At 42.7% G+C, this 15,484-nt stretch overlaps 1 protein-coding gene across 1 annotated transcript; it reads left to right on the forward strand.

Annotated features, from left to right (window-relative positions):
• Window positions 1–151: 151 nt before the first annotated feature.
• RBX1 (ring-box 1) lies at window positions 152–14,926 on the forward strand. Its single transcript, XM_043562704.1, has 5 exons — window positions 152–283; window positions 2,217–2,295; window positions 7,652–7,722; window positions 10,720–10,805; window positions 14,401–14,926. The coding sequence occupies exons 1-5, from the start codon at window positions 206–208 to the stop codon at window positions 14,411–14,413; spliced, it is 327 nt and encodes a 108-aa protein (XP_043418639.1). The 5' UTR covers window positions 152–205; the 3' UTR covers window positions 14,414–14,926.
• Window positions 14,927–15,484: the final 558 nt, after the last annotated feature.

The raw sequence follows: 15,484 nt of genomic DNA on the forward strand, positions 1-15,484 counted from the left end.
CGGGGGGTGGGAGGGGAGGGAGGGACCTGCGCCAGCGCCTTTAAGGGGCGTGGCCACATACTCCGCCCCCACACGCCCCTCGCGCGCCAGTAAGGGGAGGGGTGCGGGAGGAGGCGCCAGGGCGGGAGGGGGGGTGAGGGGGGAGAGCCAGGCGTGCGCTGATGCGCAGGCGCAGTGGCCGGACGACAGACCGTGTGTTTCCAAAATGGCGGCAGCGATGGATGTGGATACCCCGAGCGGCACCAACAGCGGCGCGGGCAAGAAGCGCTTTGAAGTGAAAAAGGTTGGGTCTCGCCAGCGCCTTCCTCAGGGAAGCTAGAGAGGCGCGGATCTGGCTGGCAGGCCCGAGGATGACCAAGGCGCGGAGGAAAGGGCTTCATTGCAGGGCGTTCCTGGGACCGGGTACCAGAAAAGGAAGCTGGGGGGCGGGTCTTAGAGTTGATCGGCGTGACTGCGGCCCACTGCCAGTGGCAGTATTGGTTTCGCCTGGAGTCTGAGGGACCAATCACGGATGTGCTTATTGAGATGCTCGGGGTTGCGACTTGGCTAAGGGAGCCAAGCGCCTGAGCTGTCACTGGAGGGGTGGAGGGGTGGAGGGGTGGAGGGGTGGGGAGGAGTGGGTGGGGTGGATAGAAGGGGGAGTCGGAGCGATGCGGTGGGTGGAGGATGGGGGCAGTGCGGCGAAAGCCGGGACCTGAGTTCCTACCGCATTGGAGGCCTCTGAGGAGCCCGGCTGGTGATCTCCTTGCCCCGCCCCTTCCCGAAGCTCGGGGTCTCTCTGACTCTGAGGGACCCCAAACCGTTCCTCGACTAATCGAGGCCTCCCTTAGCCCTCTCTCTAGCCTTCGTCCCCTCCGAGTTAAAGTGTCGCCATTCTAACAACTCTTGGTTCTTCTAAGAGGTCTGTTGGTTAGTCATACAGCCGCCCCAGTCCTGTGGTGATAATCCAGAATCCCTCTGTCCAAAAAAAAAAAAAAAAAAAAAGCATGGTGGAATTTGTTAGAAAATGCGAGCCCAAACGTTGTGTCATTTAGGAAGGGTTGAGTACTAGTGGCGAACGACCGGGTGAAAGTGGGGAAGCAAAAACGTGGAACGTGTGTTTTTGCATGAAATGCCTTACAGTGGGTTTGCCAACAGTTGGGGAGAAAAGTACCGATTCCCACATAATATAAAATAAATCTGTTCAAATGAAGACTCTGAAATAGGGAAAATGTTATTCCTGGAACATCTGGCTGAACACTGACAATATTCCCCCTCCCAGTGCTTTTTGGTGTTTCATTGTGGGCACTGCATGCTCAGTTACAGCCAGCAGCCATATTGAAGAATAGAAATGGTTTTTTTTTTTTTTTTTTTTCCTTCAAGTTGAAGGTGTCGGCTGAAAAGTGCTGGAGAAGTTTAACTAGACACAGAGAATTGGGTTTGAAAGAGCTGAAGGTTTTGGAAGTGGCACCAAATTAGTGGATGAAAAGGGAGTTTGGGAATCTTTATAATTGCAGAAGCCAAAAGGTTGAATTACTTAAATAGTGCTTTTAGATAAGCTCTTGATTGGAATTATCTTAACTAAATATGAGTCTGAGCATGTAAGCGGTGAGAACATCAGTTTATTTGACGGTTGGACCTAGACAAAATTCTCGTGAATTCTAGAGTTCGTTGTGAAATAATCTTGTGAGATTTAAGTGATGACCTTGTTCTGTGTACTGACACTGGGTAATTAGTTATCCAGCTTATCCCACGATTACCCATTTTATGATCCAATCATCATCTTAGTTCATTCTGTTCCTAGCTTTCACCTCCCTCCTCGAGCTTGCAAAGTTGCCTTGAAAAGCAGATACTGATCTATGCAGAAATTGAGCTCTTCAGGAGAAACCTGTACAGAAATTCGAGTTTGGGCTTATTAAACCTAAAACAGGCACTTAAAAATTATTCCTCATCTCTTACATTGATATTGTCGATTAAATTATTTTAAGCTGTAGGAAAAAATAAAGATGACTCCTTAATTTCTGTGTTCATATACTCAACCTTTTGGAGAACGGGTGAGCATACGTGTAGCCTGCTGTTGCCCTCTGATAAAATAAGAGTAATGTAATATCCCCAAACTCTTGTGTTTGGTGGTCTTTGTAGCTCTGGGTTAACTGCAGCCGCAGTGTGCAATCCTAAGAGTGTGCGTGCCTGTGTTACAAGGAGAGTGTATTGTTCCCCCCTTTTTCTCTTTGCAGTGGAATGCAGTAGCTCTCTGGGCCTGGGATATTGTGGTTGATAACTGTGCCATCTGCAGGAACCACATCATGGATCTTTGTAAGTAATTGGAGGAGGATGGGAGGAGATTGAGAAGGTTACAGAGATTGTGCCTATCTTGATGTGACCAGTTTTTTTCTTCACAAGGAGATAGAAAGCACAGTCAGAACACTTGGTGTCTTCTGCATCTAGTCCATTGGTAGGTTTGAAATAGAGTAGATTTAACGATATCCTGGAGGCATACTCATCTCTCAGAATAAATCTACTCAATCTAAAGATGGCAAGCACACATTTAGAATGAATTGTGGACACAGAGGCACTGTAGATTATTCCTCTATATTTCCGATCTCATACCCAGACTCAAAGGCAAAAATAGTGAAAGGGAGAAAATAAACTTTGAGCTAAAATATTCTATCAAAGCTAGTTTTTGCTTGGCAAGATTTATAAAGAAAAGAAGCCAAAGAAGTAAGGAATTCAATGTTAGCCCCAAAGTTTAGAGAACATTGCTGCCAACATCTAAATAGGCAACTAATTGCACTAAAGAAATTCTGTTTAAATCTCCTACAGATTCCATCACACATAGTAGCCAATACATGGTGGATTTGATTATAGCTGTTGATGGGCTAAGTGTCCTTATAGTAATAGGAGCGAGAATATTGATCATGTCAGGAACAGCCGAGGTTACTTTTTCATCCAGGTACTAAAATGGTCTGTTAGTGAGATCTGATACAAGCAAAGAAATTTCACCTTTCTCAAGTTGAAATTATAGGCACTTAGAGTTTGAAAATCACTCACCTCGTCTCCAGCTTCATCTTGTACCACTCTCCTGCTCACTATGGTAGTTTCTCTGGCTTACTTTTCATTCTTGAAGTGTCCATGCTCTCTTTTAGAGCCCTTACATATCCTGTTCCCTCTGCCTGGAATATTCTCCCTCTTCTCCCCACTACCTTTGTCTAACCCGTTAGTCTCCAGTCTAAATATGAGCCACAAATGCCAAGTACATACATAATTTAAAATTTTCTGGTACCCACATTAAAATAAAAAGAAACAGATGATTTGTACTTATTTATCCTGCTATATCCAGAATATTTTCATTTCAATATGTAAGTAATATTTTAAAGTGAACTATTTTACTTTTTTTTTTTTTGGTACTAAGTCTTTGAAATGTATTTTACACTTCGAGCACATCTCATTTCAGACTAGCCACATATCAAGTGTTCAGTAGCCACATGAAGCTAGCGGTTACTTTATTGGGAAATGCAGAACTAATCCATAGTTGGTCTTTAGATCTCCCCTTAAACTTGCTCAGAAATGTTTTCCTAACCATACTTACATATACACAGGCTACGACAGTTCTGATAATATTCCAACCACCTCCTATAGTTTCCTTTGTAGTAGCTATTTAATTTAGTTAGTTCTTGATCATTTACTGCTAAATCGCAGCATCTAGCATAGTGTCCAGTGCATAATAGGTTCTCACTAAATACTTGCTCTATGAATAATAAAAATACAAAGTAGGGGAATAGTGTGTGATTGTTGCAACTTGGAAAGCACCAGTCAAGTAACATGTGTGGTAGTTTATTGCCCTTGGTTTCTTTGAGTTTTGACCCTGTTTACCTTCTCACACAACAGTAGATAGCAGCTACCATGATGTTTAATATAGATAGAAGGAACCCATCACGGAGAAACACATGCACAGTTTTAAATGTGTTTGGGTGGGGTCTTTGATTATATGTTTGCCAATTTTGTTGCTGTGCATTTTCACAAGTAGTTGTGCCCAAAGCAAATTTTATTTTCTTTGGGCTCTCTTCTATTAATAGTTAATGATTTCAAATAACACTGTTTTTGTTTTTTTTCTGTATTTAAGTCATTTTGTGTCTTTCTGGATGCAAGAGAATGTACTTCTTGGGAGGACCACAACAGACAAAGGCCACTGATATTCTGACTTAGAGTGGAACATTTGAGGGATCAGTGTAGGTCTTCAGTTAGATACCTACTGGCTTTATCATTTATTTTAAATGTTAGATGAAGCAGTAGAATATGAAACTCTTTTTTTTTTTTTTTTTTTTCTTAAGTAAGCTCCATACCTAATGTGGGTCTTGAACTCATGACCCTGCGATTAAGGGTCACATGCTCTACCAACTGAGTCAGCCAGGTGCCTGAGAATATTAAACTCTTATAACAAAAAATTATGAAAGTGTGTTTAAGTCATGTCTTTTTTTTTTAATTGAGAAGTTTATTATTTTTTTAAATATTTTTAAGTTTTTTATTTTAATTCCAGTTAGTTAATACGCAGTGTTCTGTTAGTTTCAGGTGACAATATAGTGATTCAACAGTTCTATACATCACCCTGTGCTCATCATGACAAGTAAACTCCTCAATCCTCATCACCTATTTAACTCATCTTCCCACTCTCCTCCCCTCTAGTAACCATCAGATTATTCTCTAGACTGAAGAACCTGTTTTCAAGTCATGTCTTTTATTCATTCAGTGAATACTCATATCCTGGGCATTTTGATAAGATGAAAACAGTGACTGAGATCAAGCCTTTACCCTTAAGAAACATCCCTTTTTGGCGCCTGGGTGGCGCAGTCGGTTAAGCGTCCGACTTCAGCCAGGTCACGATCTCGCAGTCCGTGAGTTCGAGCCCCGCGTCGGGCTCTGGGCTGATGGCTCAGAGCCTGGAGCCTGTTTCCGATTCTGTGTCTCCCTCTCTCTCTGCCCCTCCCTCGTTCATGCTCTGTCTCTCTCTGTCCCAAAAATAAATAAACGTTGAAAAAAAAAATTAAAAAAAAAAAAAAAAGAAACATCCCTTTTGTTTATTACAAACACTAAAGAGTAATCTGGTAGCTACAACTGGGCTTGTCTTCCATTAGAAAATAAATGGATTATGATCCTTGTAAAAGGACTTTTTGTTAAAGCTGAAAATAAGAATCTTGATTTAGCAATGGCCATTTTCTAATAAAGTGTGGCATTAAATGAATGATTATATATACAGCTGTAAATAAATAAGAGTGATTGTGGCTGTGCCCCGGTTGGATTCTTCCATAAAGCATTCTTGGTCTGAAGACTTCCTCTTTTGAGTCAAAATTGATACTGCTGCCCTCTTACAGCTTTGTATTTATTTTACATTGCTCCGTTTCTTGGTTCCAAAAATACACAGTCTGCTAGGTGTTATTTTCTCCATTACCTCAGGTAATTTTGTTCCAGATGAAAAGGGCGTCCAGAAGGGCTTAGACCCAGCCTTTGCTGTGAGAAGTTAGCCTCTTCCTAAACCACATGTCCATGCCTGTTTTGAAAGTGTGAAATCTGTCCAAGATGAAGCCTTTGCTTCCCTAGCAGTCCTTTGGTGGTAATGCTCTTGTATTGAAGCTTAAAAGTCCCTAAGCTTTATGTATCACATGCAGTAAGCTTCTGTCTTTGCAGGGGTATGACAGGAACCTATTATGTGCTGCTTGATTGTCTGCTCTAGGCTGACAGTAAACAGTTAGTTTCCCTGTTTAAATGAACTACTCAACTCCTCTACTCACTCTGCACCAACAGCTCCAGAACATTTCCTATTCGAGAACATTTTACACTCATATTTAGTAATTTCCCATGCCATATCCATTCTTATTTGGCATTCTAAATTGCAATCCTCTTCCTCCTATATATTTTTGTTCTTTGTTAGGAATTGTCAGGTAAAGAATACATATGTATTTGCTCCCCATTTTCTCTGTAGAAATGGGTTTTGTTTGCTTATTCAAGTACCAAGAGTACTTTGGACTTGGCATAGAAAGACAGAGTCCCTTAAAAATACCTTGACCTGGGGGCGCCTGGGTGGCTCAGTCGGTTAAGCGTCCGACTTCAGCTCAGGTCATGATCTCACGGTTCGTGGGTTCGAGCCCCACATCAGGCTCTGTGCTGACAGATCAGAGCCTGGAGCCTGCTTCGGATTCTGTGTCTCCCTCTCTCTCTGCCCCTCCCCTGTTCATGCTCTGTCTCTCTCTGTCTCAAAAATAAATAAAACATTTAAAAAAAATAAAAATAAAAATAAAAATACCTTGACCTGGAGAAATTTAAACATGATAATGTACTTGGAAACAGTTGTTATTTATTTAAATAATTTTGCCTCTTATTCAGCTGATTTCATAATACATTGTTCTCATCTAAGTGAGAGGATCCAACTTGAAGAACATCAGATTTTATTTTCTCTCCTTTTGAATATGGTAGTGCAGTCACAGCACCAGTAAATCCTTGAATATACTGCACAGATCCTAGATTGTCCAGTCCTATCAGAGGGAAAATCCAGTTACTGTCTTTAGGGTGAATGTGGATAGCAGGAGGAAGTTCTGTGATTTTAGATCCTTTGCCTTTCATATTTTTGAAGGGTGGAGAAAAACCCATATGGTATATCTCTTCCCCTAAGACCAAATATACCCATTCAAATCTCAGCATTATTTGCCTACAGTTTTACTGTTTTCCACCGATGGAAGTTTGAAGTAATTGTCTCCTATTAAGCAGTCTTTCCTGAACCTTTTTACTCTTCAAATGGGAGATTCCATTTAGTTACCACCTTCAGAGACCGCAAATGATACATTAGTAATTCTTGTTCCTTGAATATTTATCCCCAGTAGAGTTTTACTCATCAGTTCTTGATCTCAGATTTGTATTCTATTTCACTTCCCCTCCCTTCCCCTTCTATGAAATTGGTACTTGGGTATATTTGCTGTAGTTTGCTCTATGTAGTCACCAGACAAAATCACCTCCGAGGTAGTAAGCATCACCAAGTCGTGTGCCCCAAATCTCTAACCCATTGGCCTTACAGATTTGCTTTGCTTCACAGTGTTTTAAAGACTTTTGAGTTTTGCTGCTTTCACATAGCATATGCTACGGTTTGCCACAGGCCTCTTCTCTCTCCTTTATTTTGCTTCTGTCCCAGTTCACACGTCTGCCTGACCCCTCTAGGGACTGAAGCTTGTTGCCCAGCTATGCCTTCTTGTTGTGAGGGCCTGCGAGACAGCATCTGCCGAGAGTAGGGAGAAGATGCCAGTTCTCACAACAGGCAGAATTACGAGGTAGCTTTAAGAATTTACTAAATTTCCCAAATTAGGAGTAATCACTTTTATTTGGACAGGTCAGGTTATGGTGAGAACTAAATGCGCCTTTTCCTTCATAACTCAGTCTGTGAACAAGGATGGGAAATCATTGCAGAGCAAACTGTTAGGTCACATCTCTGCCTTCTGTGCTTCACCCCTTTTTTGTACTCATTCAAAAACAATTATAACTAGTTAACCACTTGAGATTTTGTTCAGGTTTGTACCACCCTCGCCCCCACCCAAATCATGTCCTTTTGTAATTGTGCAGGGAGGGCTGCTATGGACTGAAGGGTCGTTGCTCCTGAGGTCCAGTGATCCTGTCGTTCTTCTTCCCGCAGGCATAGAATGTCAAGCTAACCAGGCGTCTGCTACTTCGGAAGAGTGCACTGTTGCGTGGGGAGTCTGTAATGTAAGGAAACATCTTTCCCTATCAGCATGGCATGTAAACATATTACTACTTTTCCTGCTTTGCCAGTCTTGAAAATAACTAGGAAAAAAATGACTAGCCCACCTTTCTCCCAAAAGGTATACAAATAATAAAAAAGATTTTAAATCTTTGTACTATTCACCTGTTACAGATGAAAAATTACTACTTATTGCAGGGGCACCATATTGTCTTAATTATAAAGTGGACCCACTTTTGTTAGCGCTTTGGGGATTCATCTTTGGGAATTGCCTTCAAAGCCTGTGGCTGTGTTTGGAATATTCTCCTGTTGGTAGAAATCCTTACCTTCCGAACAGATTCTTTTTTTCTTTAAAGTGCTAGATACCTTGTGGAACTAAGTTTGGTGAATAAATTGATATTCAAGGGCCTGCGTGTGTTTTAAAGTATGGCAAATGTACTAAGTTAGGATTTTGTTTTAACATGGCTCATGCCAGAAATGTTTTGTCCAGCATCATTGGACAGAATGTACAGCCTTCCATGGTGTGACAGCTGTGAACGATAACAGCATCAAATATGTTATTTCTAGCATGTGTTAAACATTCATCTGTAGAGCCATATAGTCCTAGTCACGGGAGCTAAAATTGTCCTGTCCGAGCCTCCTGTGCCAAGGGGACAGAGGAACTTCAGCTCCCAGCATGGCACAGGCCTAAGAGTCTCTGGAGTCAGACCCCCATTCCCTGTCCTGGACTCACTTGCTAAGTGACTTCCAAGCAAGGTATTTGACATCCCTAAGCCTGGGCTCCCTCATGTAGGCACAGAGTTATAAACAGGATGAAATGATTTTCTTCTGCCACATAGTAGACATAAGTTATTTGTTGAATAAATACATATAAATACAAATTTGGGGTGTTGGTGGTTACTGAGCAGATGGCAGCTGTCAGTGCTTTTCCCCATCAGGCTGAGGCTCTCCCCTCCCCGCTCCCCCAAGCCCCGTGCCTTGAGGTGCACCTTCTGAATTCTGCCAGGGCCCTTTGAGGAGTTTCACAGTAGCCTGTAGTGGCCAGGGGACGCCTTTGTTGTTTATGGGGATAAAGAAAACATAATCTGGTTCCTTGCTCTGCCTGACATTCAGGCATGTACTAAAAGCCATGTTATTTTTTTGGTGGAAGGAAAAGGGAGTGAAGTTGCCCTTAAATTTGGCTACAGAGAGCCTAGCTCAGGGAGCCTGCCATAAGGGAGAGCTGGCATGGTGCGGCAGAAACCTTCGGACTAATGCTGGCTTCTAGTTCTGGGTCTTCTCGCCAGCTCCGTGAATTGGCAAGTCCCGCGATTTGTCTGCGTTTCGCTTCCCTGTCTGCACGATGAAGGTAATAATACCTGTCCCGATGGCTCTGAGGCTCCAGTTAGGTGATACGTGTTAGCATCTTCTGTAAAGTGTAAAGCACTGGTCAGCGTACTTTAAGACTGCTAAACACACCCATGAGCAGACCTTAGGTCATGAACAGGAAGAAAGTTGGGACCAGGTGGTCCAGCGATTGCTGTCACCTGCCTCACAGCCTCTTTCCCTCCATCTTCTGCGGTAGCTGCAGCGTACAGGGACCCGATGCCTGACGGGGGAGGGGGGACATGGAGAGAGGGGTCTTGAATACTCTTAGGTGTCCCTGCCACCTGGTCATTGAGAAAAATGCCTCAGCCTTCTGCTCTTTAGAAATTTTGTTCTCTTTTACAAAGAGCTGCGTGAGAGTCAGGGAGTTGTGCGAAAGGGATGGCGTGAAAGCTCTCACTCTGGGAAAGTATTTGTCCTGTTGAGCATCCGTAGCGTACCAGCTGTGGGTTCCACTTTTAGGTACTGAATTCTGTTCTTGTCTTTGTCAGAAGACAACACACGTGATAATAATCCACTCAGTGACTCTTCTTGAAGTTCCATGCATGTTTTGGTAGCCTTGCTGACCAGATTTCAAGGCTGCTATTAAATCAAGTTTGTGAAAGTTTTCGTTATTTTGTTGCGGTGCCCACATTACTCCCCTGTCCCCCACCTGAGCCAGCCCCTCACAGACGAGAGGAAACCACACCTGCTGCTGCCGTCTTACCACTCTGCTCCCGGGGAGGGAGGAGAGCAAAGGTCCAGGCGGTGGTGGTGTGGTTAGTGTCTACATGTCATTAACCCACTGCGTGCAGCTTTTTCTTTCCCCCAAACCTGAAAGCCGCCTCATAGCTCTCTGTCAGTTACCAGCTTTCTTAGTAGTCTTGCCGTTTTACTTCTTGCCTCGATCACGAAATAAGCCATTTGATGCTCCTTTAGCTGCTTGTATGCAGTTTGTCCGTCATCATGCTTCCTTTTACCCTAATTTTCTATCTCATTCCTTTTTAAAAGGACATGCCTCACCCCTTAAAGGCTTCCTGAGTACTGAGCTATTGTAATATCAGTACATCTTTGAACAAATCTGGAAATGAGATCCTTGGAACAGAGTTGAGCTGGGTGTGGGAAGATTGGGGAAGTGCCTGTCTCAGCTCTGGGTGGGTGGCAGTGGCAGTGGCAGCGTGCTACCCCAGGCTGAGGAGAAGACGCTGCCCCCGGGGTTCCCATTCTCCAAGATGGGGGAGGGGCAGTTGGGGACCACGCAGGGGGAAGTTTCAAATCTGCCTGTGCTCAAGGGCTCCCGGCTTGTGTCTGAGGAAAGTACAGGAAAGTAGGAGCCTTCCCTTATATCCAAATAAGACCAGGAGGCCACATTCCACCTTCCCTTAAGGGAAGGGGAGAGAGCATACCGGTAGACCATGTACCGTGCTTCCTAAGTAGTTTCTTCTTTTAGTGGTTACAACATTTTTAACAGATGTTTCAGTGAACATGGCCTGTACCTGACCACGGCGTAAGCAGTTGTTGACCTTTTGCCTCCCGTTGTTGTCTCCCATTGCTCTCCAGCCCCGTGTGTCACCACTCCAGTGCCCCTGAGATGTATTATCAGTGGATGGCCAAGCCCGCACAGGATGATTTTTAATAAAATGTGTCTTTTCTTCCAGCATGCTTTTCACTTCCACTGCATCTCTCGCTGGCTCAAAACACGGCAGGTGTGTCCGTTGGACAACAGAGAGTGGGAATTCCAAAAGTAGGTGTCTCTGGCTGTTTTGACGTTGTAAGACTGGGTTTTATGGTCCGTGCCCTTCTTTGACTCACCCCAGGCTGGAGGGCGCATAGTCTCAGAAGATGGACACATGAAACATACCTTGTTTACAGACTAACTTTTGATTAAGCAAGGACTCATCTGTGAGGAAAACGCACAAAGGTGTGGCATCCTAGAGTGTGCCATCTCCCAGGGTCTGTGAAAGTAGAATATAGGAGAATCTGCTAACTATTAAATATTTCCAGAATCACATCCATAATAAGGATCCAGGGGCTCACCAATGTCAGGTATCTTTCCTTTGGGCTAGAATTACATCCACCGATCCTGTTTCATTGGTTTATCTCATGCTGATTAATTCTGATATAGTATTTACGGTTATATCGACTAAATTATTATATAAATAAAACATGACATGGTAGATTTCTTAAAATTCAAATAGTCAAGAGGGCATACCAGAAAAAATTAGTTTCCCACCTTAGACTCCTAATCCCAGTCTCACAGGTGACCGTCAGCTTCTTAGTACTTCTGACTATCCACACACATGCTTGCATGTACACGGGTAGATATACATGTATAATTTTAATATAAATATGAGCATCCTACATAGTAATTCACCTTGCTTTTTCATTTCATACATTTTAGAGTTAGTTTTTCTATATCCACATATATCCTTTCTGATGGTTGCATTTTTTTATGTTGATGTACCATAGTTTATTTAATCAGTTCCCGTTGATAGACATTTGGGTTTCAAATTTTTCACTGTTAGTATGTAGGGATGAACATCCTTACACATGAATCTTTGTGAATATGTGCGTGTATATTTATAGCAGTAGTTCCTAAAAGAGGACTTTCTGGGTAAAGAATGTGTACCTTGTTTATTTTTTTTTTATTTAAAAAACATTTTTTTTAATGTTCATTTAGTTTTGAGAGAGAGACAGCAAGCTGGGGTCGGGGGGGATGCAGAGAGAGGGGAACAGAGGATCTGAAGCGGGCTCTGCACTAACAGCACAAAGTCAGAGTTCAACGTGAGGCTCGAACTCACGAACCAGAAAATCATGACCTGAGCCAAAGTTGATGCTTACCCAAGTAAGCCACCCAAGCACCCCCCCCCATTTTTTATTTTTGATATTGTCAGATTTTCCTTTCCCAAGAATGCATTCTAATTGACGCTCCCTCTAAACAATGCAACAGAATGCCCCCTTCTCCATTTCCTGTCAACGCTCTATTATGGCACTTTTCCACCTTCACTAGTCTGATAGTTGAAAACTAGTATTCAGTTGCCTTTTCTGAATTTTGAGTGAGATTGGGCTACTTATCATGTTTTTATGCCTCTTTTTCTGTGAATTGCCCTTTTTTGTTACTGTTGAGTTTTTGATCCTTTTCTTTATCAAATTTTTTATGAGAAAGGGGATTTTTATTTAAACATGAGTTTTTGGGGGTTTTTTTGTTTTTTTTTGTTTTTAAATTTTTTTTTTTCAACGTTTTTTATTTATTTTTGGGACAGAGAGAGACAGAGCATGAACGGGGGAGGGGCAGAGAGAGAGGGAGACACAGAATCGGAAGCAGGCTCCAGGCTCTGAGCCATCAGCCCAGAGCCCGACGCGGGGCTCGAACTCACGGACCGCAAGATCGTGACCTGGCTGAAGTCGGACGCTTAACCGACTGCGCCACCCAGGCGCCCCTAAATATGAGTTTTGATTAACAGGATATAATGAGATTTATAAAACAAAAATTGGGATTCTTTACTTTGTTAAATGTTTAGAAATCCGTTATTGGTACAGATATTTTGCTTTTAGACTTATTTATTTGGTAAAGAATTTTGGAACTCTTACCCAATGCATGTTCATTTTTTAAGAAACCTGTCAAATACTCAGTGTTTAACTCCTACCATTGTTCTTCATTCAGCATGTATGCTACATAATGTGTAAGATGTAAAAACATATGAGACAGTCCTTCCCCCTCCTTAGGGAGCTTGCATTCTGTGTAAAACCATGAAGTCATATCTATCAAGGAACTTTTCTACGTTCTGAAGAGGCCTTCATAACTGGCTCTGCCCTGGAGCAGGCTCCGAATTCCGTTTTGGACCACAACTGTCCCATGTTTCCCATGGAATATTCCCAGGACTGAGCCTAGAAGGGGGGCCCTGTGTGTGAAGAATTCCTCATGTTGGGCTCTGACAGCACCACTTTATCCCGCAGTTAACGGTACATTGGGAAAACAAATTCCTAGGGAACAAGTTGCGGCATTCTTTAATCTGATGGACAACTTCTGGGTTGCTCTCCAGTCCACTAACAAACACTGGAGCTCTACCCTGTATGGAATTTGGCACAACTTTTTTCTAGACAGTATTCAAGTGGATTTCTTGTGGAAATGCAAAAAAGATCTAGTAGTCCTTTGGGCTGATCGAAGCCACAACCCAGAATTTCACTGCCCTGGGGTCCACCCATGTATCAAAGTATTTTAATCAGAGGCTAACTATTCAGAAAGAACCAGGACAGAGGCCCCTGGGTGGCTCAGTTGGTTAAGCATCTAGCTTCTGCTCAGGTCATGATTTCAAGGTACGTGGGGTCAAGCCCCACATCGGGCTCTACGCTGACAGCTCAGAGCCTGGAGCTGCTTTGGATTCTGTGTCTCCCTCTCTCTCTGCCCCTCCCCTGTTCACACTCTGTCTCTGTCTCTCTTAAAAATGAATAAAAAACATTAAAAAAAAAAAAAAAAAAACAGGACAAAGATTGAGTAAGACAACAAGGAAGGATTTTTGTTCAAGAAATCCACTTATATGTAGAAGAAATTTCCCAGCCCTGTTTATTTTTATAATCTTGTTAGAGCCAAATTTTGGCTTTTGGGGAAATCAGAAACTACCTGAAATCCATACCTCTCTACAGTTCTCTTTCTGAATGTGATCAGGCCGGAAATTGGACGTGGTGATAGATTTTGAAATTGAAGGCTGTTCAATGACTATTCCCTGTATTTGCCTGAGTTAGCAGAGTTGAAGTGAAAATAGCATGCAAGCGGAAGGGAGGCCGAGTGCTCAGGGGTGTCTGAGCCGCTGACTGGAGCCAACAGGACAGTTCCCTTTCATAGCCACCGGCTCCTACTTTTCCCTCTTGCTTCCCTAATACTGCCCAGCATATCTGGTGACTGGGAGAGTCAGGTGGGTATAGGTGAGTCCCATGGAGGGACCATCACTAAGAAGGGGATAGTAGGTAGGAGTACCTGGGTGGCTCAGTCGGTTAAGCATCCAACTCAGGTCATGATCTCACGGTTCATGGGTTCAAGCCCTATGTCAGGCTCTGTGCTGACAGCTCAGAGCCTGGATCCTGCTTTGAATTCTATGTCTCCCTCTCTCTGTACCCCTCCTCTACTTGTGCTCTGTCTCTCTCGCTTTCAAAAATAAATAATAAACATTAAAAAAAATTTTTTTTTAAAGAAGGCGGTAGTAGGTAAAATGTTACAAAGGACAAAATGAAAGGGACAGAGAAGGTTTTCATCACATTTCCTCATGTGTTTTTAGCAGATTTTATAGCCTCAAACAGGAAATTACTAAGGAATTAATAAAATGATATACTTTGTCTTTCAGGTATGGGCACTAGAAAGAAAATTCTTCCATCGAGCTCAACTGTTCTGTTATTCATTTAATGACTTGCCCTCCTGTTACTTAAGTATAAATTAGATAGAACTGTGTCTTTTCTCCTTTGTCTTTTCAGTTTGCTATTCCTGCAGCCATATTGTATTCTGTGTCAAATAAAATCCAGTTGGATTCTAGAATAGATGCTGTCTCTTGTGTATGTGAAAAAAGTGAACATAAAGGCTGGAAAGCCAGCTTTTGAAAGTGACATGTTTGTTCATTAGAGCAGAGTTGTCCTGTGAGTCTGCCGCTTGGTCACCAGGGATCCCGATCCACAGCCCGCTCGCTGATGGCAGCCTTGGGTAGGTCATCTCTGCTCTTCCTTTCCCTTTAGAACGGCTAAAAGGCATCATATGCGCACAGAAAGAGGCTTTGTAAAATGTAAAACCACTATACAAATGTTAACTTTGACCATGTGTGACATGTTGCTTTCTCTTCTTAGTTTAGAAAAATAAACCTGAAAAAATCTAATACGTAATTTTGGCTGGCGAAAGAATAATTTGTAGGCTCAAGTTGAAAATTGGTGTCACTTAGAATGGAATCGAAAAAGTTGCCTCTGTCACCACCATCTTTTGTAATTTGTTCAAAATGTCTTAGCCATGGGGACGCCTGACTGGCTCAGTCAGTAGAGCATGCAACTCCATCTTGGTTGGGGTCATGAGTTTACGCCCCGTGTTGGGCAGAGATTAAACAAAAAAGGCTTGGCGATGAAGGAATTGCCAGTTCTAAAACTAATTCAGTGGTGATCATGTAGTCTTTAGCTGAGAAAGTCGAGTTTACTGTAGCGGTTCTCAAACAAGGGTCTGAGGACTCCTGGGGGTTCCTGGACTCTTTCAGGAGATTTCATGAAGTTCCTTTTCCACTACATGTCTGTATGAGGCCAGCTTTTCCTTACAAACTTCAACCAAAGTAACACACTGAATGAAGAAGCAGGCATGAGAATCCAGCTGTCTTCTATTAGATATAAAAGAGATATGCAGAGTGTAAAATCATGCCACTCTTTAATTTGTTTTGTTTTGAAAAATAGTGGCTTTTA

Source organism: Prionailurus bengalensis, chromosome B4 (genome assembly GCF_016509475.1).
Source record: "Prionailurus bengalensis isolate Pbe53 chromosome B4, Fcat_Pben_1.1_paternal_pri, whole genome shotgun sequence".
Lineage (NCBI taxonomy): Eukaryota > Metazoa > Chordata > Mammalia > Carnivora > Felidae > Prionailurus > Prionailurus bengalensis.